This window comes from Serinus canaria, chromosome 24 (assembly GCF_022539315.1).
Source record: "Serinus canaria isolate serCan28SL12 chromosome 24, serCan2020, whole genome shotgun sequence".
NCBI lineage: Eukaryota > Metazoa > Chordata > Aves > Passeriformes > Fringillidae > Serinus > Serinus canaria.
The window spans coordinates 5,243,401-5,267,606 of record NC_066337.1 but is presented as its reverse complement, the minus strand read 5'-3'; the positions used below and the strand labels follow the sequence as shown (position 1 = coordinate 5,267,606).

Sequence of the window (24,206 nt, the reverse complement as noted above, 5' to 3'; positions counted from 1 at the left end):
GGTGAGGAGCAGGGCTGGGCTTGGAGGACCTTGGGGACATGAGGTGGCACCAGGGGATGTGACACAAGCAGGAGCTGGGTGTCCCCAGGGTGGAGAGGGAAGAGCTTTGGGGTGTCCAGCAGGGTTTGACAGCTCTGGGGACAAGGGGACAGCTGCCCAGCAGGAGGTGACACAATTCCCAGCTCTGGGGACAAGGGACAGCTGCCCAGCAGGGGTGACACAATTCCCAGCTCTGGGGACAAGGGGACAGCTGCCCAGCAGGGGGTGACACAATTCCAGTTCTGGGGACAAGGGGACAGCTGCCCAGCAGGGGTGACACAATTCCCAGCTCTGGGGACAAGGGGACAGCTGCCTAGCAGGGGTGACACAATTCCCAGCTCTGGGGACAAGGGGACAGCTGCCTAGCAGGGGGTGACACAATTCCAGTTCTGGGGACAAGGGGACAGCTGCCTAGCAGGGGTGACACAATTCCAGCTCTAGAAAAATCCATCTGAGGTTTTTTGGGCAGGTGAGGAGCAGAGCTCAGAGCTGATGGAAGACGCTGATGCCACCAGGGGATGTGACACCAGGATGGAGAGGAAAATTTGGAGCCTGGGAAGAGCTTTGGGACATCCAGTAGGGTTTAAGAGGTCTGGGGACAAGGGGACAGCTGCCCAGCAGGGGGTGACACATTCTCCAGCTCTGGGAAAATCCTGCTGAGGTTTTTGGGAGGTGAAGAGCAGGGCTGGGCTTGGAGGACCTTAGGGACATGAGATGCCACCAGGGGATGTGACACAAGCAGGAGCTGGGTGTCCCCAGGGTGGAGAGGGAATCTGGAGCCTGGGAAGAGCTTTGGGGCATCCAGCAGGGTTTGACAGCTCTGGGGACAAGGGGACAGCTGCCCAGGAGGGGGTGACACAATTCCCAGCTCTGGGGACAAGGGGACAGCTGCCTAGCAGGGGTGACAGCTCTGGGGACAAGGGGACAGCTGCCCAGCAAGGGGTGACACAATTCCAGCTCTGGGGACAAGGGGACAGCTGCCCAGCAAGGGGTGACACAATTCCAGCTCTGGGGACAAGGGGACAGCTGCCCAGCAGGGGGTGCCACCCAAGCATCCGCAATTCCCAGAGGGGCAGAGCAGCTGCGGGGGACAAGGAGGGGACAAGGAGGGGACAAGGAGGGAGAAGTCCTGTCGTGCTGAGGGCAGGACCATCCCTGCCCTGCCCTGGGGGAGCGGGAGGGTCGGGAGGAGCAGGGACACGGGTGACAATCCTCAGCGGAGCTCTCCTCTCAGCCGCAGCAGCTCAGGGCGCCTCGTTGGAGGTGGCTCCGTTGCCTTTGTTGACGTAGAAGGGGCGATAATGGGACTGCAAGGGAGAATTGGGGTCAGTCCGAGCCCTCCTTTTCCCGACCCCCACCCCTCCCATCCACCCCCAGCCCACCAATTCTTGCTCAGCACCACGAGGAATTGGATTTTTGAATTCTTCTTGATGGTGTGGTTTATTTATTTTATTTTTATATCGTTTAATCTGTATTTTTATCATTTAATTTTAAAGGTTTTTAATGAATTTAAATGAAATATAATTAATTAATTACAATTAATTAATTCTACTAATTTACCTCTACACTTTTAAGACTTTAAAAATATTTATTAAGTAATAAAATGCTATATAATAAAATGTTTCTATTTAAACTTAATTTTAAATATTTAATTTTATGTATTTATAATATACAATAATTTTTAATTAGTTCTGTTATAATATATAAATAGTATATATATTTTATATAAATATTAGCCCTGGCTGCACAATCTCCAGCCTGGCTTGGAATATCCTCCCACCACTGAAGGAATAACCATGGAATTAAGGAAAAAATGGGGTTTTAATATCCCATCATTGAAGGAATAACCACAGAATTCAGGGAAAAATGGGGGTTTAATGTCCAGTTGGGAATATCCCCCAATCACGGGAGGAATAACCTTGAAACCCAGGAAAAAATGAAGGGTTTTAATGTCCCCCCATAACTGAAGGGATAACCATGGAATTCAGGAAAAGATGGGGGTTTTAATGTCCCTCCATCATTGAAGGAATTCAGGAAAAAAAAATATGGAGGTTTTAATGTCCAGTTGGGAATATCCCTCCATCTCTGAAGGAATAGCACCATGGAATTCTGGGAAAAAAGGGGTTTTAATATCCCCCCCAACTGAAGGAATAACCATGGAATTCAGGGGAAAAAGGGGTTTTAATGTCCAGTTGGGAATATCCTTCCACCACTGAAGGGATTCTGGAAAAAATGGGGGTTTTAATGTCCCCCAATCACTGAAGGAATAACCACAGAATTCAGGGAAAAATGGGGTTTTAATGTCCAGTTGGGAATATCCTCCCACAACTGAAGGAATAACCACGGAATTCAGGAAAAAATGGGTTTTTAAAGCCCAGTCTGCCTTGGGTTTGCTCTCAGGTGCAGAAGGGGGGGAACCCCACAGGCCCCTTTTGGTGTAGCCCTGTTGAACCCCAGGACCCAAGCCCAGCCCATCTCCCTGCTCAGTGCTCCCTTTTCTCCAGATCCTTTCCATTTTCTGGCTCTAATTCCCAACAGAATTAAGACATGGAAGAGGGGGGGCTGACCCTGCCTTTGCCCACTGCAGGACAGGACCCCTTTGGTGTGGCTGTCTCTGGTGTCACTGACACACTGTGGGGGTCACAGGGTGACACAGAGGGGGTGACAAGGAAAAGTCCTCTCAGTCTCATTTCACAGCATTTCCACTCTCCCTATCTTCTGCAGCGAATTTTAGACCAAACCTTTTCAAAACATCTTTTTTTGCAGCACTGATCAGAGCTGTGAAAGCTGGGGGGGGTTAATCTGCATCCTCAGCAGGAGCAGTGGGGCTGAAACTTTTATTTCCTCATTCCTGAAGCCCCCCTGGAACAGACTGAAGCTCCCCCAAGGATATAAAACCATTCTTTTCCTTACCAAGACAGACTGCTTGGAGGAGGATTTCCACGTCTGCGGCGTCACCTTGGCAGACTGGTGCCTCACTATGGAAGGGTAGGCTGTGACAACACAAAACACAGCCGGTCACACGCTGCCCCTGCCACTGCCACCCCCGTGGTGGTGTCCCCATGTCCCCAGGAGCAGCAGCAGGACTGGAAGTGCCACCTCATTAGTATTGCATTGCTCAACATGGAAATGCAGCCATCCCCGGGGTGGGACACACAGCCAGCCTCAGACAGATGCCTCTGCCACCACCCAATCAGGCAGGAAAAGGCAGGAGAGAAGGTCTGGCTAATTAAAATGTCTGAGGAATGCAGAGAGGTGGAATGCAATCAGACCAATTACATTCAGTCCCAAAGTCAGCATTGTGGCTCTGGCAGAGAGCACTGCAGGCTGTTTAATTAGTGCAGAGAGCTCAGCCTGGGCTCCCGCAGCTCCTCGGGCAGCTCCAGGAGCCCTGAGCCCCCTGCAGCCCCCCATGGCTGCAGTGGCACAGCCAATGTCACCTGCAATGTGGCCCTGCCCAGCATCTCCAGCTGATCCCACCTGGCTCTGCCTGGCAGCTCCTGGGGCTCCTGGATCCCACCTCAGCAGGGAGGTGAGATGCTGAAGGAGGGTTTGGTTCTGCTGAAGGAGGACAGGCAGCTCCTGCAGATTTTTTTTTTAAGGTTGTGCTGTTTGTGTTATTTTTCAGTGATGAAACTAGAGGGGCAAATGGTGTCTTCCTCAAGAATCACCTAAAATTTATCCCTACCCATTACACACAAAATTTAAAATCCCTCCAACTGTTCCCTGGATAAAACTTTAATGGTTTTTAACACTTCTCACTGCCCTGCTTCAGCAGAGGGACTTCTGTGCTGGTGCCTCAGAGGTTGGCAGTGAGGCCAAGGTATGGGACTGCTCCAGGAAGGCAGAGCAGGATTGGGGGGTTTGGGACCCCATAAGGGGCAGGAAGGCAGATGAGGGGGGTCTGGCACCCCATAAAGGGCAGATGAGGGGGGTTTGGCACCTCAAAGGGGCAGGAAGGCAGATGAGGGGGGTTTGGGACCCCATAAAAGGCAGATGAGGAGGGTTTGGCACCCCATAAAGGGCAGGAAGGCAGATGAGGGGGATTTGGCAGCCCATAAAGGGCAGGAAGGCAGATGAGGGGGGTCTGGCAGCCCAGATGGGGCGGGAGGAAGGGAACAGTCAGTTCCTAGTACCGGTCTTGGTGAAGAGGCTCCCGTCAGACTGTTTGCTGAAGTCACCGGGCGGATTCTGTCCCACCGAGGAGAACTGAAAAGGCAGCTTAGTGCCATTGCCTACTGGAAGATAAAGAGGTTGTGTTATTCCACAGGGCTGCAGGGGCCAGCTCCAAACACCCCCTGGCACTGCCTCCACCTGGCTCAGGGGGGGGAATGAGTCCCCACGAGTCCCCCGTGGTGCCTCTCGTCCCTTTTTCTCTCAGGGACGGGAGGCAGGTGAGGGCAGGCAGCTGTGTGTGGGTGTGAGGTGATGCCAGCCTCCAGGCAGGGACCAGCCTTTCTCCTGAGAGCCCCAGAGTGCAGGTGTGGCTGGAGAGCAGCTCCCTGCACCTCCCGAGGCAGGAGGGATGACTCCAGCACTGCCCTTCCTCCCAGCACGCCAGGCTTCCTTCAGACCATTCAAGCCTCCCCTCCTGGGCTCCTCCTGGCTGCCAGGAGGAATCTGAGAGCCGGGAGATGAGAGGGACCCAGCCCTGCCTCATGGAAGGGCTGAGGTGTGGCTCTGAGTCACCAGAGCTCCCCAGGCAGGGTGGCCCTGGCTGCTTCCAGGGAGCAGGAAAGGCTGGACCTTGGAGGACCTTGTAGGAACGAAGCAAAGGAGGAAAATGTTGGGATTGAAGATGGGGATCTGGGAAGTAAAGGCATCAACGTGGGCCAGGCTGTGTCCTTGAGAACACAGGATATTCCAGTTGGGAATATCCCCCCACCACTGAAGGAATAACCATGGAATTCAGGAAAAAAAGGGGGTTTTAATGTCCAGTTGGGAATATCCCCCATCACTGAAGGAATAAACACAGAATTCAGGAAAAAAAAGGGGATTTTAATGTCCAGTTGGGAATATCCCCATCACTGAAGGAATAACCATGGAATTCAGGAAAAAAAGGGGGATTTAATGTCCAGTTGGGAATATCCCCATCACTGAAGGAATAACCACGGAATTCAGGAAAAAAAGGGGATTTAATGTCCAGTTGGGAACATCCCCATCACTGAAGGAATAACCATGGAATTCAGGAAAAAAAGGGGATTTAATGTCCAGTTGGGAATATCCCCATCACTGAAGGAATAACCACGGAATTCAGGCAAAAAAGGGGGTTTAATGTCCAGTTGGGAATATCCTCCTAAGAGGATAAGGATCCCTAAGAGGTGTTAATAGCTCTCATTAATAAAAGGTGTGATAGAAGCACCTTGTGCTTCTGAGACTGGCTGGGAGTGCTTGGAGCCTCCTCCTGCTTCTGCCACAACCTCCTCTGAGCATTCAGCATCTGGGAGGGATCTCTGCAAACTCCTCCTGTGGTTTGCAGCTCCTTTCTCTGTGATCAGTGAGGAGCAGGGGCGCCTTTCCCTGCCCTGAGCACAGAGCTGGGCTGGGCTGGGTGTGATAGCCCAGCAGGGGCTGGCTCTGGGGTTTTCAGTGCCAGGGCAGCCGAGAGGGGCAGCAGGAGAGGGGGGTTAGTCAGGCAGGAAGCTGTGGCACGGGGGGTTAGATCCTCTCAGGCTGCAGGCAGAATTACCCGTACCAAGTGTTTCCTCGGTCGCTTGGAAGGAGGAAAATTCCCATGACCGTGGGTTGAAATTGGCTGCAAAACAAGAGCATCCAGTTCAGCAGTCAGCTCCTGAGCAGGCCTGTGTCTGGCACTGCTCTAGGAAAAGGTCCCCACCGAGCTGGGAGCAGCCCCAGAGCAGGAATCTGGGCCCAGGCAGCAGAGGAGAGCCTTTACCCCTGGGTGTTGGGGAGTGGGGAACAGGGCATGGACTGCTCTTCTCCTGCAGGGAGCAGAGCTCCCAGTGCCACAGAGCTGCAGGAAACTGCCAGCTCAGGTTTGGGTACTCAGTGGGAGAGCTCTGCAGGCACAGCTTGGGGTTCAGAGCTCCGCAGACAGCAGGACAGGAACATCTCCCAGCCCTGTGCCAGGCAGGACAGGAGCATCTCCCAGCCCTGTGCCAGCTGTGCTCCCCAGGACAGGAACATCTCCAGCCTGTGCGGCAGACGGCAAGTGGCACAGGGGAGCATCTCCCATCCCTGTGCCAGCTGTGCTCCCCAGGACAGGAGCATCTCCCAGCCCTGTGCCAGCTGTGCTCCCAGGACAGGAACATCTCCCAGCCCTGTGCCAGGTGAGTCCCCAGGACAGGAACATCTCCCAGCCCCGTGCCAGGTGAGTCCCCAGGACAGGAGCATCTCCCATCCCTGTGCCAGGTGAGCTCCCCAGGACAGGAACATCTCCCACCCCGTGCCAGGTGAGTCCCCAGGACAGGAACATCTCCCAGCCCTGTGCCAGGTGAGTCCCCAGGCTCCCACCAGGACACAGGCTGGTGCTGCTGCAGCCCCCTGCAAAAGCCCTCTGAGCTCCCAGTAAAGCAAAAGGAAGATGGATCCTTGGAGCTGCTCTGCTGCCATCCTGTGGGCTGCTCCTCTGTCTAAGATGTGTTTCTGTGTGCACAATTCTCTCTCCACGTGCCTGTCCCTGTCCCTGCCGCAGAGCAGCAGCTGGAAACAGCTGGAAACAGCTGGCAAACCCGGGCAGGGCTGGAATTTGGTCACTTGTTTCAAGCCACCCTTCCTGTTCTTTTGTGGCTGGCCCTGCCTGGGCTTTCAGCACTCTCAGCTCCTGGCCTGGCTGCCAGTTTAGGAATGCCAGCTGTGATTTTAGAGCTGGGTGTGTTGGGAACATTGGTTCACTGCAAAAATTCACCCTGCACTGGCCACACTACAGGTGGGACACAAACAAATCACCAGGGCTCTGGTCAGAGCTCACACAGGAGCTCCAGAACCCTGGTTTTGTTTTTTTTTTTAAGGACACATTCCTCACTTTTTCTGTCCTTTCCCTGTAAGGAAAAATTATGTTTGGTGGTGAAAGAAAAATCTTAATGCTTAATGCAGCTTTCACTTGATAGCACAGAGAGATTAGCTTTGGGTGGAGAAAACACTGATTTTATCCTGGAAAGCCATGCTAGAACTCCCCCATAGTCACTCTTGGATAGAGTTCAGCCACTCCAGCTCTTCCCCATAAAACTGAGAACCTTTTCTGCCTGCTTTGAGGCAAAACCTTGTCAAAGCTCTGTAACTGGAGAGAAAACGTGCAGAGGGATGGATCTGAGATGTGAGGGAGAGCAAGTTTTGGGCTGGATCAAGTGCAGTTCCTTCCCTGAGCTGGAAGGGAGCCTGCCCAGCTGTGGGATGCCAGCCTTACCTTTGGGAGACAGGAACATGGAGAATCTCTTCAGGTTGTCAGGCTGGTTCCACTCGTAGTTGTTCATCATGAACCGGTGGTCCCCTGGGGAGGCAGAGCAGGGCGTGAGTCACAGAGTCACAGAGTCACAGTCACAGAGTCACAGTCACAGAGTCACAGTCACAGAGTCACAGTCACAGAGTCAGAGAGTCACAGTCACAGACTCACAGTCAGAGAGTCAGAGAGTCACAGAGTCACAGTCACAGAGTCAGAGAGTCACAGAGTCAGAGTCAGAGAGTCAGAGAGTCACAGAGTCACAGAGTCACAGAGTCACAGAGAGTCAGAGAGTCACTGAATCACAGTCACAGAGTCACAGAATCACAGTCAGAGAGTCACAGAGTCAGAGAGTCACAGAGTCACAGTCACAGAGTCAGAGAGTCACAGAGTCACAGAGTCAGAGAATCAGTCACTGAATCACAGAATCTCAGAATTAGTCACAGAGTCACAGAATCATCACAGAATCACAGAATCACAGAGTCACAGAATCTCAGAATAATGAGGTTGGAAGAGACCTCCAAGATCAAGTCCAACCCGTGCCCTGACACCTCAACCAGACCACAGCACCAAGGGCCATGTCCAGCCTTTTTAAACACCCCCAGAGATGGTGATTCCACCTCCTCCCTGGGAAGAGCATTCCAGTGCTTTATTATTCTTTCAATGAAAATTTTTTCCTCATATCCAACCTGTCCCTTCCCTTGAGGCTGGAGGCTGTGTCCCCTGGTTCTGTCAGAGACTGACCCCACCTGTCCCCAGCCTCCCTTCAGGAAGGTGTAGAGAGCAATGTGGTCACGTCTGAGCCTCCTCTTCTCCAGGCTGAACACCCCCAGCTCCTTCAAACCTTCCCCACAGGGTTTGTGTTCCCAGCCCCTCTCCAGCCCTGCTGCCTTCTCTGGATGCACCCAAGCATCTCAACATCCTCCCCAACCTGAGGGCCCAGAGCTGGGCACAGCACTCCAGGTGTGCCCTCCCCAGTGCCCAGGGCAGGGCAGAGTGAGCTCCCTGCTCCTGCTGCCACTCCACTGGCCCCCTTGGCCACCAGGGCACTCAGCTGGCTGTGACCAGCACCCCCAGGTCCAGGGAGAACGGGGATGCACTCTGGGGTCTTTAATCCCCCTGGGGCATCTTTGCCTGGGAGCTAAAGCAGTTTTGGAGCTGGCCAGGGTCTAAAAGAAAAGGTTCCTTCAGAGGCAGAGCCCAGCTGAAACATTCAACCTCACAGCAGACACAGAATCTTCTAAAATCCATGGGGACACCTGAGGGTTGAGGCATTTTCTTACCAAAATGATCTTGTGGGGCTTAAAATTACTCCAGAAGTTTGAGTTTGGCTCCTTTTGTGTGTTCAGTCTGAGCAAGGCCTGGTTGTTGGAGAATTGCCACTCTTTAGAGCTCCAGAAATCCCTTCTGGGAGGGTGAAATGGGTTGGCTTCTCCAGTTTTTAGAGATGCTGGAGCTGAGCTGCAAACAGCTCCAAACTCTTGGGCAAGGGTGGCTGGTTCAGGTCTCATGGATCAAACTCACTCCTACCCAGCCTGGCTTTGGGTTTCTGACACTGATTCACAGGAAGTGAGGCTTTATCACCACACTTGCTCATCAAAACATTCCTTGGAGGCCTCTACAAACCCATTGTTCCCTTCAAGGAAGTAAATTCAGTTTTGATGTTTAAATTCTCAAGTCACTGAGCAAACTTTGCTTTTATTTCTCCCATTTCTTTCAGTGCTACTTAAGCTCCCTGATTATTTGTCTCCTCACCTGTTATGACAACTAAAAGGACATGGATTCCCTTTGGAGTCTGCTATTAAGCAGCTTTCATTCCATTAATATAATATTTCTTCCTGGGAAGTTTTTTTACAGTGGAAGATGAAGCCAGCTGCAAATGAATTTGCTGCAGTGACTCAGGGGGAGTCTGAGTTAATAACTCCACAGTTCCTTAATGGATTGAATTCCCTGGCAGCCACTGGATGCAGAGTGCTGCCCTCTTTCATCTGTAACCATGGCTTGGAGAAGGGAGAGCTCTGAAGCTCCTGGGACTCTCCATAAATAACATTTCCCACCTGTTCCCAAGTTTTCATTAGGGCAGAATCCGAGCTGAGTCCCTGGTAAAGCTCCTGGAAGCACCCAGGTTTCTGGCAGGAGTTAAAAATGGTTTTGGCACTTGGATTCCATGGATTTCAAATAAAAACGAAATTCTGGCATCAATAGCATGGAGGAGACCCCAAATAAAATAATCCAGGAGTAATCAGGGTTTATCCTGAGCTACCAGAGCTGAGGAGCTGCAGAACCCTGGTGGGTTTTAAAAATGCCCAAGGAAAATGCTCCAGGACTGGCAAACCCAGCCCAGCAGATGGAAATTCTGCACAGCTTCAGGTGAACAAAGACAGAAAAATGCACAGAAGTGATTTCTGCATCTGTTTGTCATCGACTGATATTGAGTTATTGTCAAATTTCTCTGTAATTCTGGAGCATGTGGAGCGTTGGGAATTGAAACAGGAATGCTGCAGGGATGGAAGGTGAGGAATGTTCAATTTCTGGTGCTACTTTAAAGGCAGGGAGAGTTTTAAAACCTGCATCTGGCTGTGCATCCTGAGCACTCTGGGACCCCTGACCTTCCTGAAAGTTGGTCCAGAAGGATCTGGTCCATTGAATTCATGGCTGATGGAGAATGATGGCTCTGGACAGGACAATTATTAATACAGGAGGGGTCTCCAGGAAATACTGGGAATTTGAGTGGATTATCATCTGCAGCAGAGCTCCTCAGCTCCATGAGCTGTCCTTGAGGTTATTCCTGCACCCACATCCTCCTGGAAGAGCAGGGTGCCACTTATCCTCCCATCACCCTCTGCTGCCCTGGTATTGGGCTTCCTCAGTGGCTGAGAGATTACAGCCAGGTGAGATAACCAGGTGAGATAACCACTCACTGCCACCCTGCTGTCCCTGGGTAACCATCCAGGTGAGATAACCAGGTGAGATAACCACTCACTGCCATCCTGCTGTCCCTGGGTAACCATCCAGGTGAGATAACCAGGTGAGATAACCACTCACTGCCATCCTGTTGCCCCTGGATAACCATCCAGGTGAGCTAACCAGGTGAGATAACCACTCACTGCCACCCCTGCTGTCCCTGGGTAACCATCCAGGTGAGATAACCAGGTGAGATAACCACTCACTGCCATCCTGTTGCCCCTGGATAACCATCCAGGTGAGATAACCAGGTGAGATAACCACTCACTGCCACCCTGCTGCCAGAGGTCATCCCCTGGGATTAGGCAACGTGCCCAGGGTTACGAAGGTCTGGGAAGTGCAGACCTTGTGGTGCCCTGTGCTGATCTCAGGGCTGAGCCTGCTGCAGGACAAGTCCTTTATTCACAGCTAATTGTGAGGAAGTGGGTTATGAACTCAAGAGATTGATTTTGCTGCCGGGGTGGAGGCTGTGACCTCTCTGTTCACCTCAAAGATCACCCTAAACAGCCCTGAAGTGTGGGGAACACCCGGGGTCAGGGCAGGCAGGAAAGCTGTCCCATGTGGAACAGGGAATATGATCAGAGTCATTCCAGCTCAGGCTATAAATGGAGCCATTTTTTACTTGGAAAATTAGATTTTCAAATATTTCCTTCTCAGTGGCAGCTGCTTGCAGGGTATTTCAGGGCTGAAACCCTGCCCTTGTAATATTTGATGTCACACCAGCAGCCTACAGGGCTAACTGAGTGTACAAATGGGGTTTCAAACCTGCCATCCCACACTGCACCTGGGTGAATTCACCCTGAACTGAGCTTTCCCCTCCTGGAAAATGTCCTGTTAAACTTCCAGGGGCTTGCTGGAGCCTGGCACAGGGCAGGAGGGAAGGGTGGCTGCTCTTGACTCCACACAGAGGGTGGCTGAACCCATTAAACCCTCAACATGAAACCCTAAAATGACCCCAAAATCAGGGAAGTGGGGCCAGCTTGGTGTCCTGTATGGGATACCCTAAATCCCTGGCAGTTCAACTGGTTCCATCCCCACACAGGAGAGGCAGAATAACCCTGACATTCCAGAATTCACATTCTAACAACTCTCACCTTCCAGAATTCCTTCCAGCCACAGGAGTCACCACTCCCACTCCCCCCCCCCCCAGGTCTTTGCTTGCTTTCTCCCTCACCAGGAGTGCTCCTCATCCTCACCAGCCCAGCAGGGGAGCAGGGAGGGGAACATTTGGGATGTTTTACCGTTCTCCATGTGGTTCCTCTCGATGAAGTTGCGGCCCAGGTCTGCCTTGCAGATCTTCTCCACGTGCCTCATGCAGACGTTGAGGAGATCATCCCTGAGCAGCCCCATGGATGGGCTCATGCTCTCCCCTTCCAGCAGCACGCTGTAGGTGGGGAGGGATGGAGGGGGCACGTAATTCCTCATCAGAGCCCCAAATTCCTGCCAGACAAAGGGATTGCATTAATGAGGAGCATAAAGGTGGGGAGGCTGGATGGGAGGGAGCTGGTTGGTGCTGGAACACAAAGGTGGGAAGGGAAGGTGGGCAGGGAGATGTTCTGTCCATGGTTTGAAAACCAAAGGCATGTCCAAGTCCACTCCTCAGCCACCAGAGCAGAGACAGCTCCAAATGTCCCTGTGAATCCCTGCCCTGGATGTGCAGGGAGCTGGGGAAGGTTCACACTGGGGCACAGAGACACAGAGTGCTTGGACCTAATTAGCACAAGAGAGCTGATAATTAGCACGCCTTGGCAAGGACAGAGTTTGAGAGCTTTGGGGACTGAATCAAGACCAGCTGAAGGCTGAATCAAGACTGGCTGACAGCAAAAGAAGAATCAACTTCTGCAAGCAAGAGATGTTGCAAAATGTTTGTTTCTGTTTGTTTGTGTGATGATGAACACAATTCTTGCAGTAAAAAATTACTAGATTAGAATGGTATATAGGCATATGTAGTCCACAGAAAATCTGGATTCTGATCACCACTCAGTCTCTCTCCATTGCTGATAGTTGACACATCTCACACTCCTCTGGATTTGGGACAAATCCTGTCCTCACAGGGACAGAGGGAAGGGAAATGAGGGTATGTAATAGTCTATAAGCACATGGAGGCCACAGAAAATTTGGATTCTGATCACCACTCAGTTCCCTCATCTCACCATGAGAGTTTCACACACCTCACACCTCAGACAAATCCCAGAGTTCTCACAGGGACAGGGACAGGGACAGGGACAGGGACAGGGAAGGGAAGGGAAGGGAAGGGAAGGGAAGGGAAGGGAAGGGAAGGGAAGGGAAGGGAAGGGAAGGGAAGGGAAGGGAAGGGAAGGAAGGGAAGGGAAGGGAAGGGAAGGGAAGGGAAGGGAAGGAAGGAAGGGAAGGGAAGGGAAGGGAAGGGAAGGAAGGGAAGGGAAGGGAAGGGAAGGGAAGGGAAGGGAGGGAAGGGAAGGGAAGGGAAGGGAAGGGAAGGGAAGGGAAGGGAAGGGAAGGGAAGGGAAGGGAAGGGAAGGGAAGGGAAGGGAAGGGAAGGGAAGGGAAGGGAAGGGTCACCTGCAGGAAGAGCACGGAGTCACTGATCTGGTGGATCTGCTCCCTGTTCTCCTTGTCCTCCCGCAGCAGCTTCGCCCTCTCCTCCAGCTCATCCACGATCTCCTTCACGTTCTCTGAGGCAATCTTCTCCCTCTGATCCAGGGCAGCCTTCACCTCATCCCTCTGCCTCTCCAGGTCACGGATCAGCTCCTTGAAGTGCTGGTCCACCGTGGCTTTCTCGTTGGTGGTGTAATTCTGGGTGGGAAGGGGCAGAAGGAGGAGGCAGCAGGAAAGAGCAAGAAAATATTAAAATTTCACTGAGTCCTTTGCTAGCAGAGAGACACAGAGGGGGATAAAAACAAGGATTCAGCATTTAGAGCACGGAAACTCCAGCTAGGCAAGTCTCAGCTGCAGGAAAATTGTGCCAAGAGAAGCAATACCTGTTCCTGCAATGTTCACATGGATGCAATCCAAAAGGGCCATTGCCTTCCCAGTGCTAAGAGCACATCTCCAATTTCAATTCATGCACTCACAGGTGACATTTAAAAACACTCTGTCACCTCCTAAATCAGGGCTCTGGCTCCTGGATTATTTGAGGACCGAATTCCCACCATTTCAAAGGATGAAAGGTGCTGAAACTCTTTTTACAAGCCTGACCTCGAGGTGCCTCTGAAATATTCTTCAGAAGGACTGGGGATGGAACTATACTGAGAGTCAGAATTTCTAGGTCAGGTTTCCAATAATAATAATAATAATAATAACAATAATAATAATAGTAATAATAAAGCAGATGAAAAGCAGAGCTGGTGAGCCAATGTGCTTGCACCACATGAAAGGGAGAAGAATGGCTTTGCCTGTTAATATTATGCAAATTTTCTGGGGTGTCTCCAACTTGTGCTTTCACTGCTTTATTCAGTTAGGCTATAAATGAAAAAAAATAATACCATGACTCAATTCCAACCCTTACCACGGTGCAAGAATTACAAAGGAGCCCTCTCTCAGCATGGAAATAAGCTGTTCCACCATAAATAAGATATTTGTGTGGGTAAATTCATCTCCTCCTGCTGTCTTATCTCAGTCTGGGCAACCCAGAGCCCTCCTGCAGGTTATTTGTGGATTTTGTTTCTAAATCTGCCTGGCTACTGGTGATGGAAGGGCCATAAAGGACCTAAAAAAGGAGCCAGAGCAGGGAGGTGCCTTGTTCTGTATCAGGGCCTCATCTCCCCGCAGGGAATGTCGCAAGATGATTTCAGTGGGAGTTGTTGTTTCCAAGATTTGGCTTGGAGTTGGGGCAGGGGATGAGATAAAGGCTGGGGAAGGGATGGAGGGAAGGAGAGGGATGTGGGAGAGGAGGGGAGCAGGAATTGGTGCTTACAGGAGGGAGAGGGGAACTGGACCCCTCAGACTCACCTTGATGCGGTCCCTCTCCTTCTGCCACTTGTCCACCTCATCTTCCACCTCGATGATCTTCAGCTGCAGCTGCTCCTTCTGCAGAGACAGCTCGGTCTGTGGGGAGGAGAGCAGAGCACAGGGGAGGGCTGAGGGTGGTCCCTTCCACCAGCCCCCAGCCTGCCCTGCTGTGTCACTCTTGCACCGAGAATGGCACAGGAGCAGGGGAGAGGCAGGGTGGTAGAAAGAGCAAAGAAGGTTTTATTGGAGAGAACCAGGTGGCTTTTATAGAGTGATACAACAGATTCTATTTGATTGGCCACTCAACAAAAACACCTTCCTCACACACCGTCCTTGAGAAGAACAGAAAGATGAAATAGAACAACACCAGCTGCAGATTGTTCATCCTTAACAAGTTCTCACATCCTTACAGCTCCCTGGAAGGTCTCACAGCCTCTGTGAGAAACACTCGCCGTTTCTCTGCCCCACAGCACCCTGTCCTAGGGTTCTGATGCTTGTACCCCATTGTTCTGATGCCTGTATCCCCATTGTTCTGATGCCTGTATCCCCATGGTTCTGGTGCCTGTATCCCCATTGTTCTGATGCTTGTACCCCATTGTTCTGATGCTTGTACCCCATTGTTCTGATGCTTGTACCCCATTGTTCTGGTGCCTGTATCCCCATTGTTCTGGTGCCTGTATCCCCATTTTATGATGCCTGTATCCCCATTTTATGATGCCTGTATCCCCATTTTATGATGCCTGTATCCCCATTGTTCTGATGCTTGTATCCCCATGGTTCTGATGCCTGTATCCCCATTGTTCTGATGCCTATATCCCCATTGTTTTGATGCCTGTATCCCCATTGTTCTGGTGCCTGTATCCCCATTGTTTTGATGCCTGTATCCCCATTGTTCTGATGCCTGTATCCCCATTGTTTTGATGCCTGTATCCCCATTGTTCTGATGCCTGTATCCCCATTGTTTTGATGCCTGTATCCCCATGGTTCTGGTGCCTGTATCCCCATGGTTCTGATGCCTGTATCCCCATTGTTCTGGTGCCTGTATCCCCATTGTTCTGATGCCTGTATCCCCATGGTTCTGATGCCTGTATCCCCATTCCTGTGCTCTGTTTATGCTGGATCTTGTGCTCTGTGCCTTCCAGACTGGCTCTGAAGAGCGAATATTTATTTTGGTTTTGTTATCACCCTGCTCCCCCGTGGCTGGTGGGACACACACACAGGGCAGTGCAGAGTGCAGATTTTGCTTTTTGTTTTGCTTTTGCTCTTGCTCCTGCTTTGCTCCTGCTTTGCTCTTGCTTTTTGTTTAGCTAAGCAGTCCTAATTTTTCCTGGACTGTCTTTCTTTCCCTTTTTTAGAACCACTCAAACCTGCTCTGGACTGGGCCCTAGCAAACACCAAGAGTTTGCACCTTGTGCTGCAGCAGCTGCCCCAGTGCCAGAGGGACTGATAACAGAGTGACCACCCCAGGAGAGACTTTCTGGATTTGTCATCTTTCTCAGAGTGGTGACAGAGTGCTGTCACCCGGTATTGTTCATTTTGTGTGCAGGGGGTGCTGTGCCTGTTAAACAAACAGGTTCTTTCCACTTCTCTCCAGGGAATCCTTCCCGAACCCGTTGCTGTGGGTTTGCTTTCTGGAGAGGACCCTTTAGGAGGTTTTCTCCCAGATTTGCCCTAACCCAGGACACATCCCCACTGCTGTGCTGAGCAGGGCAGCAGGGAGGTCCAGCTGCAGCGGGCATCACGTGCTGCCAGCGGGCACCAGCCCAGCAGATTCAGCTCCCTCAGCAAAGCAGCAGCACCCACCTCCCAGGCTGTCTTTAATCACATGGGAGTCATGAGCTGCAGGGGAAGGGAGCAGTTTCAAAATTCAGCTGTGTGTGCAGAGCAGGGCCCAGCCCAGGGTGTGCCCGTGCAGCAATAACAGTTTTCATCTAATTACGGAATGACGTTTGACGAGTGTTGCAACAAGAGGATGATGCCTCCGGCAGGAATTCTGTTTAGACAGGATTGTGGATTAATTTGCTCTGAATTGAGAGCTTTCATGTAGCGATGGAGCTGGGGAATGCTTGGAAAAAAAAAAAAAATTAAAGGGAAAAAAAAAAAAAAAGCCACCAAAGGAGGAGGGAAGAGGTGTAGCCAACCTGCTGGGCTGAGATCAGCAACTTGGCTGGGATTCATTTGCATTTCGTTGTGCAGCTCTGCCTTCCCAGAGAGGCTCAGAGCTGAGACCTGCACAGGAATTTGTGGTAGTGCAGACCATGCACTGCTTCCCTGGGTCATTTTTTCCCTGGATCAGCCCTGGACCTGGATGTTAGCAGAGCTTTGCCCCAATAACTCCAGCAATCCCTCCCTGGCTCGTTCCCCTTCTCCATCCCTGCCCCAGCCTTTGCTGGGACATTTCTGCATTTCATGTTTGTGCAGGTTGGTCTCAGCCACGGCTGGAGGCAATCTGGCTGCGGGACACCCAGCCCAGAGCTGTTGAGGAATTTCAGAGTTGGCAGAAATTCCGTGTTCTGTCATGTCAGGAGAGTCCTGAGAACCTGCTGGTCGTGTGGGATCTTCTGCAGAAGCGTTGGATTAACCCAAACCACTGAAATCCAGGCCAACAATTAGAGGCATGGATGGATAAATCCACTCTCCCACTGCAGCTGTCCATCCAAGAACGCAGTGGAACATGAAAATCTGGGTCTTCATTGATCAGAGTTTGAGGGTTTCCAGCTCTCCACTAGAAATGAGGAGCAGGGAAGAAGCTGTGAACCAGCCCGGGCAGGAGCTCCTGTCCCCAGGCCAGCCAAGTGTCTGAGCAGCCTCTGGAGCTGGAATCCAGCACAGCTGCTCTGAGAGCCAACAACCCCAGCTGCTCCAACCCAGAAAAGCTCTGTTTGTGGAGGGACAGTGCCTGGATGTGGTTGTGTTGCCTTATAAAACACAGGAAAAGCGTGCAGAAAAAAGGGAATTGTGCTCAGAGGTGTCTCAGTGCATCCTCACATTGGTTTGAGGAGTTGGCAGAGCACTGAATTTCTAAATATTACCCACACACCCTCAGCAGGGGCCTGAAACTGCCATGAGCTGATTCTCACCCTCTCCAGGGGTTCAGGGCACACAGGGAAGGATTTTGTGACACAGCTTCACCAGGGAACCCACTCTGGCTCCCAGATGAGGAAATCTGCCCTGCTGCTGATCAAAAGAACAAAGACTGGAGTTTGATCCCATAATTGTCACATTTTCAAGGCAGTGGCTTGGAGGAATCCCTGCTGGTTGCCACTGCCACGTGCAGAGGGAGATGTCCTGTGCATGGAGACTCTGCACAGCAGGGAAATGCAATGAGATGGAAATGGTTTAGATCCATTTATCCCCTGCATTAACCAATGTGAGAAATTACACCCGAATTCCTGTTGTTTGGTTGAGCCACAGAGCTGCATCCAGGTGGCATTGATTGCTTGGGAAGTAGAAAGCTCAATTCCAGAGCAATTATTTCCCTCCTCATCCCCCAAATCAGGACATCCTTTTAGGAATGGGAGTGAAATCCTACAGAGAAGGACTGGAAGGAATTTTTGGGGAAGAGCAGAACCTTCACAGCCACGTAGCCACTCCCAAACTCAAGGGATTTGCAGAGAAAATGACAGGAAAAAAAAATATCAGGTGATGGCTGGAAGGTGGTGAGAGCAATATCCTGCTTTTATGGCTCCTTTTTAATTAGGATGGGTCTCCAAGGAATTTTGAGAACTATTATTTGTAAAAGTGCTCTAGACTCCCAGCAGCTCAAACACCCCCCAGAAAGGTGGTGTGGGATGGAACAGCCACTTAGGAGCAGAGGCACACAACAATTTGGAGCAGGTTTCTGACTTGCAAATGGCAATTACAGAGATGGTCCCAATGGCCAGGATGCAAATCCCACACTCAGATTTGGCAAAGGGGAAACACCAGCAGAGGCTGCAGCAGGGGCAGGGGGGTGAAGGGAGGGGTCATTGTGGGGTAGAGCATGAAATTAAATAAATATTCCAAAAATACCACCCTAAACATAGGAAAAATGTTCGAGAGGTGCAGGGAGAGTCTGGAACTGTGGAAAAACTGTGGGAAAAAGGGTTCAGGAAGGGTTTGCTGGAGGTGGAGCACAACACACAACACCAAGGGGTCAGGAGGGGATTTCCTGATGGTTTAAAGTCCTTTTTTTTCTCTGGAAGGTGGCTTTGGCTGCCCCTGTGTATGACAGATAAACAGGGACAGTGTGGGGCCACAGGGTTAGGGACAGGCAGGGCCTCAGCCTCACTCCCCAAGAGAAAACTCCTATCTGTCTTCACATTTCTGGGATTTTCCAGGGTCAGAAATCCTGGAGGGACCCTCTGGAACAAATCCATTGGAGGATCTGGTGTTCAGAAGATCCTACTGAGAGATCAAACAGCAACACCCCCATGGTGGGGGTCCCCCAGAGCAGAAATAACAGAAACAGAGGGGGGAAAGCCAGGAAATCCAGATTTAGACAATTTTCTGAGCACAGCAGGCTGAGAAATGAAGGCACCGAGAACCTTCAAGCTAAGACTGGATCCCCCATTAGAGCCTCAGCTAATTAGGGCAGTTAAGAGGCTTCAGTGAAAGTTCAGGGTGTACATCCAAAGAGCTGAACCCAGCCCTGGTGCCGTGGAGGAGCTGCAGATGGGAGATTAGCAGCCCTGCAGGATGATGCAAGGGCTTTGTGCAAGGAGGCAGCAGCAGCACAAGCAGCATCATGCCCTGAACGCTCTGGGAACAGCCCTGTGTCCCCAGCCTGGCAGAGCTCTGCTAATTAACCGAGGCAGAGCTGCACAAGTGCTGTTCCAGCTCGTTGTCCCAGTGGCTGGAAACTCAGGGGGGTGTTTGGGACACGATTCCTGCTGCATTTTCCCATCCCTGTGAAGCAGAGAGGGCTGAAACCCCTGAAAACTCTGCCAGCATCCCCTAAAATGCCACTGGAGAAGCTGAGCCCTTGGAGAGAATTCCCTGTGTGGATTTTCCCTGGGTTCTGTCCTCAGTGTAGAGGATTAATGCAGAATTCAGACAAATTTACTCCAATTTCCAGCTGGGAAGATTGTCCTTCCTGCAGGAAACTCTGGGGACAGAACATCTATTTTGAGCTGTGGCCACAGAGAAGCCCCAGCTGCTGTAGGTAAAACCTCAGAGCCACTCTGCAGCACTGAGCAAGGCCCCCAAGCCCTTCCAAGGTTTAATTTGGTTTGCTCTGTGCTCAGTGAAAGTGAGGCAGGGATGGGAACCCCTCTGGATCCATCTCTGTGGATGGTTCTCTTCAAAGCCTGGCTCAGCCTTTGAGCTGAGCCTTCCTCCATCACCTTCCTCCACTCACCCACTTCATTTTTCCAGAAGTAATTTGGGAAAGGAATGTGCTTTAAGCTGGAGGAGATGAGAGCAATCATTTTGATTCTCAAAAATCCAAACCCCCCCCCTTTTCACAGCAGCTCTGTGGGGAGGAGGAACACCCAGCTCCCCTTCCTGTACCCACAGAGAACTTTGCTTTCAAAGATAAAGAATTGCAGCAAAAACCAACCAGATCAAAGTGGTTTTCAGCAGAGCTGACCCAGCACGCTGAGCACCAAGGCTGGTGCTGGGAGGCAGTGCCAGGTTATTTCCAGAGGTGAAGCTGTCTCCTTTGGAGAGCAGCCCTGCAGAACAGGTTTGGGATGAAGGATCCCCTGTCAGAATGAAGGATGCTGGCTCCAAGGGGGGCTCTGCTGATAAATCAGGGTTTTATTGGGCTGTACAAGAAGCTGTGGAGCATTCTCACTTTTCAAGTGTGAGTTGTTATTCCCCAGCCTCTCAAACCTTTTCCTGGCTGGTTTTTGTGCTGGTTCTGGTGCAAACTGTTACTTTTCCTTTAAACCTGCAGCAGGAAATGAATGCAAAGTGGATCTGGGGAGAGCATGAAAGGTTTGCTGGGTGAAATAGGCAAATAGCACTGGGTGGGAAGCCAGGACAAATGTCTGTGTCTGAGTCCCTGTGCCTTTCACTTGTGTCTGCTCAGCAGGAACAGGGGCTGAGTGACTCTCACCCCAGGCTCCTGAAAAGTGGAAGATGCTGCTGTGCTCTCTGTCTGGGACAGAGATATCAGGCTTTGCACTGCCCTAACTACAGGTGTCTGTTCTGGCTTGTTTGCATTCCTCTTCTCTGTCTGCAACGTGAGACAAGCAGGGTTTCCTAATTCCTTTCCCAGCTCTAAAGCACAGCCCCTCTCCTCCCCACAGGCCCACAGCAAAGCCAGGCTGAAATCTGCATTAATTCCCCAGACCTGAAGGGCAGATGCACCTAAACCAAGCTTATTCTGTGACACTTCTGTGCCACCAAGTCGCTGAGCTCCCAGGCTGGCAGGGCAGCAGAACACGCCCCAGCTCTGGAACCCTCCCCAGTTCTGCAGCCAGGGATGAGGAAATCCTTGCAGATAAATCCTGGACACCCAGCAGGGTGTGAAAGGCTCTGTCAGGACACAGCTTTGTTCTGGTCACCACTCCAGCAGCAGGATGGGTTTGGGGGTTTTAAAGTGAAAGGCTCTGTCAGGACACAGCTTTATTCCAGTGGCAGGATGGGTTTGGGGGATTTAAAGGGAAAGGCTCTGTCAGGACACAGCTTTATTCCAGTGGCAGCATGGGTTTGGGGGTTTTAGAGCTCCTCTGGAGCTGCTGGGGTGCCAGGCTGGAAGAACAGGGCAGGGATAGGGTGACCTGGTGTGAGGTTGTGACTTATTCCTTCCAAAAGGGCAGCAGCACCAGCCACCCTCCCAATTTGTGGTCAGGAATTCCAGCTGGGCTGATTTGATAAGGAGAGGTTTTACACACCAGGGGCTTGGAAATATTCATTGCTCTTTGTGGCTCCTGCTGAGGCTCCACCTCTGGTGAATAAATCAGGGGTGGGAACAAACATTTGTAGGCAACAGCTTTGCTGCTAATTGTTTTTGTCTGAGTGAATGCTCGCTCGAGTTCCAACATGACCAAACTCTGTCAGGAGAAACTCACACATGGGCATGATTCATGTGGATAAATCCTAAATCCTTTAGAGCAGCAGCAGAGCCAGTGCAGGAGCCAAAGGTGGCACAAGGACTCAGAGACAGGAATCAAACAGCTTTTAAATCCCATTCTCTGCTCATCCAAGGCTGTGCCTTTGAAATCAAGGTGCTGGAGGTGTCTCCAGCCACAGGAGGAAGGATCTGAGCAGCTTTGCTTCCTCAGGAAGCAGCTGCTCACCTCGTTCCAGGCAGGAATGGGACACCTTGGGACACCAGGCACATCTTTATGTCAGGGCTGACATCAAAACCACCAGGACAGGCAATTATGGAGCAAACAGCAGGCTGGCAAGCCCTGCAGGAATTTGGGAAAGGCTGTCTGAGACGTGGAAAAGGCTTTGTCTGGTTTCAGCAGGGCTGCCAGCTGCAGATGACATGGCAAGAAAAGACCAGAGAAACCAGAGATAAGCTCTACACAAGATGCTCTTTCAGCCAGGTGAGGTAAATCTGCCCAGCTCCTTGGAAAGAGTAAAATTGTTCTTCCCATGAAGGGAACTCAAGGATTTCTCACAGCAGGTACCTGTGCCTGCCTGGTCAGCACAGCACAGCACAGGTTTGGGGTTTAGGAGATCTTAGTGCCCTTCCAGGTCTGACTGTGTGACTCCAGGCACCTTGTTTTATATAATTATTATTTTACAGCTCTCTTTATTGGCATCTCCCCTGTCCTGTCTGCTTAGAAAGTTTCTTCCTTTTAGCACGGGGATGTGCAGCAGCAAACGTGGTGAGACCCTGATTTTTTGCTAGAACAAGTGAAATCCTCCTCATCCACCCAGAAAGCAAACAACAAGAAACTTTGAGCAAACAAAAGTGAAATCTCCCCGGGTGTCCATTCTCTGACCCTGCTGCAGTAACACCTCAGGGGAAATGATCAGGTTTTGTGCTTGCACCAGGGTTTGGGTTTTTTTCCATTGAAACTTCAAAATACTTTTTCCATAGGTGCGGATCAACAGAAAAGAGAAAAACCAAATCTAATCTCACTCTCAGGAGCTGAGATAGCAATTTTCAGTGGTTATTAGTACCCATGAGAGACTTTAGCAGCCACTGATTTGACAATTTGCATTCTGGAGGTGCTGACCCTGAGCAGTGCCCACCTTTCTGTGGGCAGCTCCACACAAACACTGTCAAAACTCCAGAATACTTTAAAGAACTTGGCATTTAGGGCTTTGATTCAGCCTCTGCTGGAAGTCAGGTGTGCTGGCAGCACCTAAATGCAGCCTGCAGCCCAACTCCAGCACTGTGCTGGACCAGACCAGAGCACCAATCCCATGGAAACAGCAGCCAGGAAATATCAGCTCTGCACTAAGCACTTCCCACCATCACCACTGCATCCAGGATTCCACCCCAAAAATGACCTGAGCGGGGGAGCAAAGGCTGTGCTGTGACCTGGCCACCTGCAGGCTGCCGGGGACATCAGGACTGGAAGGAGAATAAAATTACCTCTTTGCCAGCCTTCTCGATCTCCACTGTCACCGTGCTGTGGTTCTTGTGCTCCTGGAACATGCAGAGGTAGCAGATGCACATCTGGTCTGTCTGGCAGAACAGCTCCATGGTCTTGCCGTGCACGGGGCATTTTCTGGCTTCGAAGTCCCTGATGGGGTCCAGCAGCTGGTGGTCCCGGAACGCCGCTCCCTCCAGGTGGGGCTTGAGGTGCAGCTCGCAAAAGGAGGCCTGGCACACCAGGCAGGACTTCACAGCCTTCTGCTTGTTGTCGATGCAGGAGTCGCAGAGAACGTCCTCCAGCTTCACGCGGGGCCGCGAGCCCGCGGCTCGCTCGGCCTTGTTGAAGGGTCTTCTCAGGTCCCCCGTCTCCACCAGAGGCAGCGAGGATTTCTTCAGGTCGCCCACCTGCCCCGCAGAGAACAGGGACTTCCTCCCTTCCCCGTCAGCAGGCAGGAAGCTCTTTTTGGAATCCAAGGAGAAGAGGGACTTCCTGAGGTCGCCCTTCTCCGGGAAGTTCAGGGTTGGTCTCCTCATGTCTCCGATCTGGCCGCTGGCGAACTGCATCTTCTTGGAGTCAGCCGAGTCCATGCTGAAGTAGGTTGACCTCTTCTCGTCGGATGACTCCACAAACTGAATGATGGGCCTCTTCCAGTCACTCCCAGAGAAGAGGGAGCTCTTGATCTGCCCTGTCTCCAACGCAGCACCGCCCGTGCCTTTTATAGCTTCTTTCTCGCCTCCGCCAGGGCTCGTGGCCTTCTTGGCTTCCTCTTCTTTTTTGGGGGCACTTGGGCTCTTCACGTCCTCGGGCTTGCTGGCGGTGCCGTTGGTCCTGGCGGCGCTCCCCGTTTCCATGGCCTAGACAGGGTCAGGGCTTTCTCTGCTGGCTCTCTGCTCTCAGCCCCCTCCAAGGCAGGCAGGCTCTGCCTGGTGCTGCTCTCAGCCGGGAAAGGCTCTGGAATGCCGAGCCCAGGGAACCTTCCTGGCCCAGTGACGCAGCCCCAGCTCCCGAGGAGGAGCAGCGCGCCCGGATCGCGCCCAGGTGGATGCAGGGGGGAAGAAAGGAGGAAAGGAAGGAGCAGACGTGGAGGGATCAGAAGCTCCAGCTGTGCAGTTAATTATACAAGGCAGTCCACACCCAGGAACATTCTTGTCTAACCAGGTTGGGGAGGAAGGGCTGTTTATATACATAGAAATGTCTCCTTAAAAAAAAAAAAAAAAAAAAAAAAGAAAAAAAGAGAAGAGAAAAAAAAATCATTTTCATTAAGATGTAGCAACCAGTTCCACGGCTTGTTTCAAAAATAATTTGGCCAGCAGCTGAGGTTCCCTCCTTGCAGAGATGGGCAGGGTCGGGGAGACCACGAGATGCCCAAGGTGGGTTTGTTAACTGGG

At 51.6% G+C, this 24,206-nt stretch overlaps 1 protein-coding gene across 7 annotated transcripts; it reads right to left on the bottom strand.

The window, feature by feature from the left end:
* Positions 1-382: 382 nt before the first annotated feature.
* Positions 383-23,978, bottom strand: TRIM29 (tripartite motif containing 29). Of its 7 annotated transcripts, none has more exons than XM_018923085.3 (9): positions 22,815-23,978; positions 14,333-14,428; positions 12,944-13,177; positions 11,644-11,842; positions 7,406-7,489; positions 5,729-5,794; positions 4,176-4,277; positions 2,953-3,032; positions 383-1,346 (listed from the first exon to the last, which is right to left on the bottom strand). In XM_018923085.3, the coding sequence occupies exons 1-9, from the start codon at positions 23,667-23,669 to the stop codon at positions 1,284-1,286; spliced, it is 1,779 nt and encodes a 592-aa protein (XP_018778630.1). In that variant the 5' UTR covers positions 23,670-23,978; the 3' UTR covers positions 383-1,283. The 7 variants fall into 7 exon arrangements, with proteins under 7 accessions (XP_018778630.1, XP_018778632.1, XP_009096284.1 ...); XM_018923087.3 differs by having other exon boundaries at positions 4,176-4,274; XM_009098036.4 differs by having other exon boundaries at positions 5,735-5,794; positions 22,815-23,977.
* Between the last annotated feature and the right edge of the window lie 228 nt (positions 23,979-24,206).